At 45.5% G+C, this 11,561-nt stretch overlaps 1 protein-coding gene across 3 annotated transcripts in view; it reads right to left on the bottom strand.

Annotated features, from left to right (window-relative positions):
- Positions 1-215: 215 nt before the first annotated feature.
- Positions 216-11,561, bottom strand: part of Clgn (calmegin) — a 32,746-nt gene continuing 21,400 nt past the window's right edge. For all 3 annotated transcript variants that reach the window (XM_013118859.3, XM_013118860.3, XM_040734843.1), the window contains exons 9-15: positions 7,173-7,286; positions 6,906-7,056; positions 5,034-5,249; positions 3,670-3,795; positions 3,211-3,373; positions 1,881-1,984; positions 216-1,052 (exon numbers count right to left, since the gene is read on the bottom strand). In XM_013118859.3, coding sequence (XP_012974313.1) covers positions 972-1,052; positions 1,881-1,984; positions 3,211-3,373; positions 3,670-3,795; positions 5,034-5,249; positions 6,906-7,056; positions 7,173-7,286 — 955 coding nt within the window. In that variant the 3' untranslated portion in view covers positions 216-971. The remainder of the gene's footprint in view (positions 1,053-1,880; positions 1,985-3,210; positions 3,374-3,669; positions 3,796-5,033; positions 5,250-6,905; positions 7,057-7,172; positions 7,287-11,561) is intronic.

The raw sequence follows: 11,561 nt of genomic DNA, 5'->3' as shown, positions 1-11,561 counted from the left end.
TAATAAATGATGTCTCCCCAGAAATGATCCATATAGAGGGTATAATTTAAATGAGAAAAAAATGTCTAGCAGTGGTGACACACGCCTTTAATCCCAGCACTCAGGAGGCAGAGGCAAGCGGATCTCTGAGTTTGAGACCAGCCTGGTCTACTGAGCAAGTTCCAGGACAGCAAGGACTACACAGAGAAACCCTTTCTTGAAAAACAAACAAAAAATTAAATGAGAAAAATATTTACATTTTATTTTCAAGAGTAGTGTGTGCACACAGTTTCATGAATGAGGCAAGCCATTTGGGCAAGAAGCGGCTATGAAAGCTTGAAAAGAATCCTATACATTATTTGGTTTTGACAAGCCATTATCTTGTGCTCACATGTGGAGTGTGCTTGAATACTACCCAGTGATTGCATGAGTGGCACAGCTGACAGGCCTGTCAGCCCAGCACCTCTGTAAGGAATCTCTCAGTGAAGTGACCCTAACTATGGTGTGACACAGACAAGTAAGTATGGGTCACACAACACTTTAAAGTACTGATGGCATCAAACGATCACACACAGACTCGGTGACCTTCAGTCTGTACAACAGAACAGACTCCAATTTTATTATAAAACTAACCTGTATCCATTTAAGTGGAACGTCCAAGAGCTGATTTTTCCAATAGCAGGTGTGATGACTGCATGCTATTTTGCTCTACAAAACCAAAACTATCTTCCAACTATAAAAACTGTAACTTCTAAGGATATTAATCTCTTGGATCTCATGTAATATGCCACTTTCCTTTTATTCTAAATTCAAAGAGCAGTTAATTTCAAAGTTACTTCCCCCCCAAAAGACAGAAAGAAAGAAGTATCTGAAAGAGTAACATTGCTAGATATTTAGAAAGAATTTGCGCAGATGGGGTCACTGTCCTTCTGGGCACACTAAAGTGCCAGGTCTTTCTCTCTCGGGGATTTGCAATAAAGACTTGTCACGCTTCAGTCCTTCCGTACCCTCCTCTTGCGTAATGACTTCACTGGTGCATCTCCAGAGCCTGTGCTCTCATCGGCTTCTTTCATCTGGAAAACAACGGACAGAGGAATGCTCCCTGTCATGGAAACTTAACTGAGTTGGTGCAGTAGGCTTATTTCTCATTCTTTAAACTCCGTGCTCTACCTGTCCAATGCTGTGTTACCTGACGCCTGCACCTCACGAAGCTGCTGTGATGTCTTACTTATTTACAGCTGGTCTGATGACATCTTCAAAATAGCCCTATGCATCGAATCAGCCTGTGGCAAAGCCCACTACTGCCCTCCCTGTAGCAGGCTGTTTGTGTCTCGGAACATGGGTCTCAGTCTCCTAGGAAACAGTTGTGTGAGTCCCACAGCTCATCCCACCATTTCCCTGAGTAATGACTACTGAGCTGGCTTTACTATTACAGAACTTCTGGAATGAAAGCCTCTAGGAAAATTAGAAGAGAGGAAAAACCGAAATATCTTGACAGTTGTCTCTACCTTTTAGAATGTGTTTGTCCCTAAAAGCAAACTTTAACCAAAGGCATGCATGGAGACATGCAGCTAAAGTCACTTCACAGCTACACATGCAGCACCAAGTTATTTCACCAAATTATGCCATTCAAAAATAATTCGCCTTACTGACTGGAGCGTGGATTGAGACAACAGACTTGAGCAGGAGGAGGCCCTCATTTAGACACTCAGGGACCTCTGTGTGTCTTCACACTGGAGTTGGCTGATTTCTGTCAGCGCAGTCTGCCTTCACCCTGTGTGTGGCTCAGTGCGCCTCTACTCCTCTGCCTCCTCCATCTGTTTGTCTGAGAGTGCCATGGAGCGCTTACTCAAGGAAACAAGGGAAGCATGGTGGAAGCTTGTCCCTGGATCGAGGCTTACCTCGTCCTCTGATGCAGACTTATTCAACTTGCTCACTTCTTCCTGGCCTTCTATGGTTTCCCCTTCTTCTTCGCTCTTCTCTTCTGGCTCAGCAACTTCCTCTTCTGGAACACAGATTTTATTAAAGGCAGAGACCACACAAGTTAGGATTCTGCTACTGAAAAGTATCAAGAACAATTAAGGGAGATTAATTTAAATGCCACAATTGATAACTTCTATCCTTCAAAACCGAAAAAATACTAGCTCATTGTAAATGCTATTTTATACTTATAAATAAATCAATTTTGAAGCAAAGGGCAAGTTCCTAAAATTATGATTATATAATATACAAAGCCCAAATAGTTCTCAGCTTCCTGTAGTCACATCTCAGTGACACACCTTCACCTAAGGAAACCTCTGCATGCTCCAGCCTGTATTGCCATTTGCCTTTTCATTCTCTGATTCTCCTGTGGTTTCTCTTTAGACAGATCTCCAACTGTGTCACTGTCATTATGAAAAGACAGGGAGGAGGACAATGACCAAGAGAAGGAGGATACCACCACACACCAGAGAGAGACGGAGAGAGAGGGAGAGAGAGGGAGAGAGAGGGAGAGAGAGAGAGAGAGAGAGAGAGAGCCTTGAGAGCTATATAGAGTAAAAAAAACTCACTTTACCAAAAATTAGGGTGGAGGAAATGGAAGGTGGCACATGTCACCCTTCCTGCCACATATAGTGTGGAACAGTGGGAAATGGGAAACTGCCTTCTAAAATAAAGCCCTTTTGATATTTATAAATTAGTTATTTTTGAATATCCTCTAAAGTAGACAGAAGCACCAATACAAAGCACTAGTAAGTTACACATACTCGGAGGACTTACAACCTAAAGAATTTAGACACATGACACATACACATGCATCCCCCCACACACGTTCTTTTTAAAGAACTTAGTCCAGCAAGTTGCCCTCTGCCTTCTACATGTGCTCCATGACACACACATGCATGCTGCCTTTGAGTACGCACGTGCTCAGAAACCCCAGGCACACACTGGTTCACCACGCTAGACTCGGGGGAACCTTGGGGTGCTGTGGGGGCCCCAATGGGGTGAGGGCATGTCTTGTCACAGAAGTGTGTGTAAACAGCAGCCCATGTCTACCCTCAGCTGTGGCCTCAGGACACAGGGCTGCCCCTCTCAGGAGACTGAAATCCACATTGCCCACGTCACGCCTTTCTGCGTTTCTGGCAGTTCACAAGTGCACACCAGACACCGAACAGGGCAGAAAAGGGCAGAGATGGCAGTTCTCGGTCAGTGCTGGCAGGACGGCACTGTCACAAGTCGCCAGCACAGCCTCACCCTTTTCAGCGATGACTACGTCACTGTCGCTTAGCTTTTTCTCCTCTTCCAAATCTTCGGGCTTCTCAGGGGCCTTCTCCTCCTCGACCCCTTGTTCCAGAGCCGCCTTGGTCTGCGGTTTGCATATGTCGGTTGTCTTAGGACCCATGTCTTCATATTTTTTCTGTGGAAATTTAACAAAAGCTGTTTTTACTAAAAGCAAAGCACTATTTTTATTTTATTTTATTTTATATTTTTAGTGCACAGACACTAAGTATTGAAAGGGACAACACGCGTCCACTTCATTGTAACGTTTATCTGCCATTTTTTTTGCACTAACTGACAAGGTACATAATAGACTCTCAGTAAATCTTACAGGAAACTGAATTCATTGCATTTACATTTAATTCATTTCACAGTTTTATTCTGGAACACAAGCAAGTCTGGAAAACAAAGTTGAAAAACGTGTGTTTTCTTTACCTTTACTTTTCTTGGCCAACAAAATGAAGTAAGTAACGCGATGGGCAACCCAGCCATCACAAGGTACATGAGCCAGAGCCATGGTCGCTCCTCTGCAGCTGTCGTCAGCTGTCTGAGGACACCGGGCTGCGAGAGATCAGCACAAGACACTTACCAACTGCCACGGGAAATACGGATTAAGTACACTTTATACTACTCATCTCACACATACATCCAATACACACCACACACATGCACTACACACACTACATATACCCACTCCATACACACTACACACACACACACCACACATCCCCCATACCACTACACTCACACATACACCATAGACACTGCACATATATTACACACACTATCCTCACACCCCATACACACCAACACACCACACACCATTCACCACACACACACACACACACACACACACACACACACACACACGCACATCAAAATGAGATACTTTTACTAGGAAGTTCTTTAAATGACAGAATATATTATCAACATATTATTTAAAGAACTTCCTAGTAAAATCACCCAGGGGCTATTGTTTTTCTTTTTATATAAACAGTTTCATAAGTGGTCGTTGAGCATGAATTTTATTTTAGCAACATAAAATCTGATGCAGGTAAAGGTGCCTAACGTGCAGGTCCATTGCTGGCACCACACAAAACTCTGGGTTCAGTGGCCTGCATCTGTTAGCCCAGAGCCCCGTGGTGAAGTGGGAAGTAGAGCTACTGTCTGGAGGCTCACAGCCAGCTCACCAGAGCCCACAGGCCTGCAGTTGAGACAAACGATAATACTGAATTTAGAGTGAAAATATTTGAAATGCATGCAGGTTATTGTTAAAACTTAGGCTTGCACTGTCAACATAAAAACACAAAGGAGTATTTCTTAATGCTATAAATCACAAGTAGGCTTTGGATCCCATTAAAGCTATCATAATTCAATGAATGAAATGAGATCATAGCATCCTCATGCTGAGTTTACCATATAGTCTGCAAAAAAGCCAAATAGTCTGTCTGTAAAATGCTTTCCAGTCCCTGGCATTTAGGAATTACTGCATCTGTGCACACCCACAGCCGGGACTGGGGTCCCATGACTGCCACCCATGGTCACCATCACCCCTCATTAGGAATTACTGCATGTGTGTACACCCCACAGCTGGGACTGGGGTCCCATGACTGCCACCCATGGTCACCATCACCCCTCATTAGGAATTACTGCATCTGTGCACACCCCACAGCCGGGACTGGGGTCCCATGACTGCCACCCATGGTCACCATCATCCCTCATTAGGAATTACTGCATCTGTGCACACCCCACAGCCGGGACTGGGGTCCCATGACTCCCACCCATGGTCACCATCACACCTCATTAGCATTTGCCACTATTATCTTCAGTCCCCAGCCATCTGCAGCCCAGCGATCTGCCACCTCCTTTTCTGAACAGATGATAAAATTATCGAAGTAGATGTTGGGAGTCATGGACCAAAGCTCTAAGCCCAGAGCACTGAAAGAAGTCAGAAGGAATGGGTGGTCATCCTCAAAATAATCTGGGTTTGGGATTTTCTGAGGGCTCCAGATTCCCTGCAAGAAACAACAAACGGGGAAGATTTTAGATGGAGTGATTCCATTAAACAAGTAAAAAGGAACACAGGGAGATGGCTCAGTGGGTAAAGTGATTGCCCCTGTGGAGGTCTGAGGGCCCGAGTTCAGTCCCCAGCACTTCGACGCTGGTACTGTAACACAGGCCTGTAATGCTAGGCCTGAGGAGGTGGGAACACGGCCACCCAGCCGGGGCTTCACTGGCGGCTACTTGAACCAGAAAGCTTCAGGTTCAGTGACAGGCACTGTCTCAAAAACAGTAAGGTGAAGGGCAGTCTCTCTGACATACACCCATGAGCACACACACACACGCACGCACGCACACTTTGTAATAAACACTATGAAGAAAGATTACAGTGAAGAATTAGTATAAACTCGTTTGAACAGTGAGGGTTAAATGACTAATGAAAGCAAAGCCAGATCACCCCAAAATGTCTGACAGCCTAAAAATTCTGAATTTTGACAATGTTAAATAAATAAGGAGTTCATGAAACACAGACACTAATTATTGAAATGGACAACATGAGTTCTCTCCATGAGAACTCATTTATTTACTTTGTTTCAAGGTAAGAATCAACTGACTTTTGGGAAGAAGAAATATATAAAATGACACAGGGTTTCTCTACATAGCCTGGCAGCTTGACTGTCCTGAAACTCACTATGTGACAGATAAGGCTGGCTTTGAACTCACAGACATCCACCTTTCTCTACCTCTCAAGTGCTGGGATTAAAGACGTGTGCCTTTCTCTTTTTTACATTGATACTTAATTTTATTTTTAAAGAGCAGTAGTGTTGGTTTTACTGTAGGTCTCTGGGCTATCTAGTCTCTGGCTCTTGGTTACCCAAGTGTATCGGGTAGGAGTTTCTTCTCGTGGAGTGGGCCTTAAGTCAAATCAGACATTGATTGGCTACTCCCACACTGTGCCACCACTGCCCTAGCGTATTTTGCCAAAAGACAGATTGCAGGTGAAATGTTTTACGGCTGGGTTGGTATCTTTGTTTCTCTTTCAGCAGCATGCAGAGTACATCTCCCCATCTAGACCAAGAGGACTAGAATGCAGGGGCGAAGGCTCCGTGTGAGCGCCAGCTCCACTTTTCCGTGCTCAATGAGTTTTGATGTCTCCAGCAATGCCCCCTCTCATTTTTTGGAGAGCAACCCTTTGTCTGGAAATTTCCATATTCCCCTTGGCCAACAACTCAATTGAATGTAGCTTAGTCCCACCACTGGAAGTGTTGCCTGGACACAAGAGATGGCCATTTAAGACTCTGTCCCCATTACTAGGAGTCCTTGTTAGGATCACTCTCATGCATTCTAGGAAGTTTCCACTTCACTAGGTTTTCAGCCCTTCCTCCAGTATCCCCTAATTCCAGCAGTCTCTCCCTGCATTTTCTTCCTCTGCACCACCTCCCCCACAACCTGATTCCCCAGCTCCCATCTCCATCCACCCCCAGTCAATCTGTAAAATCTATGCTACTCCCCCCTCCCAGTGAGGTCCATGAACTCTCCCTAGATGCGCCCTTTTTACCTAGCCTAAATTAGTTGACTTTTTTTTACTTCATAGATTGCAAGTCGAACTTCTAAAAGCTAATAGAGAAAGCAACTCAATCTGCCTACGGAACCAAGGCAGTGATTATTACCTGGTAGCTAGGATTATTGATCATTGGCGGTTTCCAGACTCCTTTGTATTTTGGGTTATCTATCATGGGAGGTTTCCACTCGCCACATCCAATTTGGCAGGCTGGATTAGGCATGTGTGGTGCCTCCCATTCTCCATCCATGTCATCATTCCTGAAGTTATTGGGGCAGAGGTAATATATTAGCCTCCATTCTTTGCAGGACGCAATAAAAATTCATAGATAGTGAGAATAAACTTGGCACCTTTCCTGGAATTGAAGAATGCTTACCAATCATCAGGTTTCTGAGCATTAGGATTGGGGATAAATTTTGGCTCATCATCAAGCCAGCCATCAGGTTTAACAGCACTTGAGTCTTCTATTTGGGCAGGTTCATTTTCATCCCTGTAAATGCATTATTACAGTGTATTTACTGTTTTAGGAAGTTCTTAAATACATATGTCAAAATGTCCAGGAGGTTCTGCAGCAAGTCCTATCATTTGGTTTGTGTGCCTACTAAGGACACCATATACCCCCAACATACCCACACACCCACACCCACATACACACACACACACACACACACACACACACACACACTTCATTTGCTTGTCATATGTGGTCTTGTGATCCATGTACACATGTGCACACACTTTTCTTTTAGTATAAATAATAGCATTGCATGCATAGCATGCTGAGTCTTGCTTTGATCATTCAAACTCAGTCAGCAAAAATGATGTACTGAATGCCTGCTGATATGGCTTGATTTTTATGTGTTGAAGGCTTGGTCCCCAGTGTAGCCAAATTCAGAATGAGGTGACTGGATGATGAGGGCTTTGGTTTTATGAGTGAATGAATCCATTTTCCGATTTCTAGCTTAATGAATTTCAAACAGAGGATTCTGTTATAAATTGATTCCCCTGTTCCCAGGCTGCCACAACATTCCCAGTTTTGTTTTGTTTTGTTTTTTATATAACATGCCCCTTTCCAAGGTGTCCTGACGACAGACCCACCAACAACGACAGAGCCAAGTGCTTACGGATGAACCGTCTGAAACTGAGCCCAATTCGTTCTTCTTAAGTGGGGGTTTTCTGTCTCAGTGAAGGAAATCTAACACAGAAACTGGTACCAAGGAATGTGGTCATTTTCATGACCAAACCTGACCGTGTGGTTCACTTTTACTTTTTATGTGGGAATAGCATGGAAACGTCTGGAGACTCGGGCTAGAAAGATCGGAGAAGGCTGGAAGCAGAGCTCAGTGGGCAACCCTGGTGATAGCTCAAGTGAGGCAGGAGCTGCTGAGGGGAACACAGACAGGAGAGCCTGCCCCGGTAGCTAGGACTTAGGTGTCTCCATCCAACACAGACAGGAGAGCCTGCCCCGGTAGCTAGGACTTAGGTGTCTCCATCCAACACAGACAGGAGAGCCTGCCCCGGTAACTAGGACTTAGGTGTCTCCATCCAAGCCAGGCACAGTGCACACCCAAACCATTCATGTCTCCTTCGGTAGCTTACTTCCTTCACATTAAGCGATTAGCCCTTTGCTAGCTATATACTATAAAAATCTGATATTTTCCCTTTCTACTTTCTCAGGGTTTAAAAGGTTCCCATTTATTTATTATTTCCCTGTGTGTGTGCAAACACATATGCATATGTATGCGCATGTGCTCTTAGCCACGGGTCAGAGGACAAATGCAGAAGTTGGCTCTCTCTTCCACGTGGGCTCCAGGGGTAGAACCCTGAGCGCCCATCAGGCTCACTGGCAGGCGCCTTTGCCCCATGAGCCATCTCACCAGCCTCATGTATTTTTAAATATAGGGCTACTATTATTTATTTATTTATTCATTCATTCATTTTCTATGTAGCCAGGATTAGGGCACCCTGACACTCCTGCTCACAGTTCCCAGTGCTGAGTTGTAGGTTTCCAGCACCATGCCTGGCCCTAACACCTGTCTGTGGTTGTTCCTTTGCCATATGATAACCGTATGTTTATGATTTTTCTAATTTATGTCATACAACATTTTAAAAATACAAATTCTCCATACTTAATTCTAATATTTTAATTTAAGAAGTAACAGGGACTTAGCAAGAAACCCCTGAGGAGCCTGAGCATGGTGAGTAGGAGGAGAATGGCTGAGACATCACCTCTGTGGAAAGTGGACATCTTGACGTCCTAACTCATTCATGGCTTCCCACATGAACCTCAAGTGCAACATCCTCTTTCTGAGTCTACAAATCTGAAGCAGAGTGGGTTTGCATTGGGGCGCACTGCTGTCTCTGACAGTACAGACACATCACATGGCTCCTTTAAAGCAGGTTGCTGCTACTGTGCTCTGTAAGCAGTTTGCCCGAGAGGAGAGGCATCCCCACCACAGTCAGTATCTCTACAAGTCAGCAGGAGTTGACTTGTTGGCTTTTCTTGAGAACAAGACCCCATACTCTGGACAAGCGGCCACACCAGTGTTTACAAACAAGTGACTGAGGAAATGGGGATGGCTTCACATAAAGACAGAGAAAACAGTGAGACAATAGCAATGACACAAACGCACATGAAGCTGCCAGGTTCTCAATGAAGTCGTGGCCAGTCCACACCCCACGCCAACGGCACAGTCTACACCCCACACCAACGGCACAGTCTACACCCCACACCAACGCAACAGTCTACACCCCACACCAACCCTACAGTCTACACCCCACACCAACCCTACAGTCTACACCCCACACCAACCCAACAGTCCACACCCCACACCAACAGCACAGTCTACACCCCACACCAACGCAACAGTCTACACCCCACACCAACCCAACAGTCCACACCCCACACCAACCCAACAGTCTACCCCCCACACCAACGGCACAGTCCACACCCCACACCAACCCAACAGTCTACACCCCACACCAACCCAACAGTCTACACACCAACCCAACAGTCCACACCCCACGCCAACAGCACAGTCTACACCCCACACCAACCCAACAGTCCACAACCCACGCCAACAGCACAGTCTGCACCCCACACCAACCCAACAGTCTACACCCCACACCAACCCAACAGTCTACACCCCACGCCAACAGCACAATCCACACCCCACACCAACCCAACAGTCCACATCCCACGCCAACAGCACAGTCTACACCCCACACCAACCCAACAGTCTACACCCCACACCAACCCAACAGTCCACACCCCACACCAACAGCACAGTCTACACTCCACACCAACCCAGCCCTCCACAACCCACGCCAATGGCACAATCCACACCCCACACCAACAGCACAGTCTACACTCCACACCAACCCAACAGTCTACACCCCACGCCAACAGCACAATCCACACCCCACACCAATGGCATAGTCCACACCCCACACCAATGGCACAGTCCACACCCCACACCAATGGCACAGTCCACACCCCACACCAACGCAACAGTCTACACCCCACACCAACCCAACAGTCTACACCCCACACCAATGGCACAGTCCACACCCCACACCAACCCAACAGTCTACACCCCACACCAACCCAACAGTCTACACACCACACCAGCAGTATAATTTACACACCACACCAATGGCATAATAATCTACCCACCGCACCAACGGCACAGTCTACAGACCATATCAATGGCATATCCACTAAGAAGCACAAAGAACTGGGAAGAACACAATCATGAGGAAAAAGAAATCCATATCAGAATGCAGCAAAACCAAATAGCTGAAAACTGGTAATGTGGGAAAAAAAACTTTAAAATTGAAAATAAATGACACACTAGGTAGGATTTATCGGTCCGCCATTACAAACCACAAGCCTCAAGGAAAGCGATGCCTTCGCAGAGACAGCCGCCCAACAGTGCTTAGCTGTAAGTAAAAACATCCTTCAAAAACTATACTGATTTAAACACATTTTCAGACATGTAGCAGCTGGGAGAACTCACTTACAGCAGAGATGAAAGAAGCAAGTGCATGCTGCCTGTGAAAAACCCACTTTAAGACCACCAGATGGCTCAATGGGTAAAGGTGATTGCTGCCAAACATGGCGGCCTGCATGGAACCCCTAAGATCTGCATAGCGGAAGGAGAGAAGTAACTAGCTGGGAATGTCCTGACTTTCACACAGGCATTGTGGGCTCAGCACACACACACACACACACACACACACACATACACACACACACACACACACACGCAAGCACACAATATAAAGTAATAAGAAATTTCTAAAATATTTGACAAACTTAAAATGATATTTCAGCAAGGAAATTATATAAACGGTAGTAAAAAGACCAGATACTCAGTGAGAGTAGGGAAATGTGAGTTAAAAGAGTAGGAGTCCACTGCAAACCTTTTAGAACGTCCAAGAAGAAAAGAAAAATGGGGATAAAATGCTCTAAATGGAAAGTGCTGGAACCCTTGCATGAGGCTGGTGGGGACGCAAAAGAGCTTGGGCCTCGGGAGGTTGGCTGCTTCCCGTCAGTCGGCACACTTCCTCAACAGCCCAGCAAATCCATTCCAAGGCATTTACCCTCGACAGAGGAAATTTATGCCCATCCAAAATCCTACCATGCATTTACTTCCAATTACACTAAACTGGAAAATCCTGCAGTTTTCCATTTGTGCATGGGTGAACCAATGATGACACAGTCCTAGCACAGTACACCCGCTACTGACGAAGGCACCAACAC

Source organism: Mesocricetus auratus, unplaced genomic scaffold (genome assembly GCF_017639785.1).
Source record: "Mesocricetus auratus isolate SY011 unplaced genomic scaffold, BCM_Maur_2.0 Super-Scaffold_100041, whole genome shotgun sequence".
NCBI lineage: Eukaryota > Metazoa > Chordata > Mammalia > Rodentia > Cricetidae > Mesocricetus > Mesocricetus auratus.
Note: the sequence above shows the minus strand (reverse complement) of the source record. Positions and strands in the feature narration are given on the sequence as shown.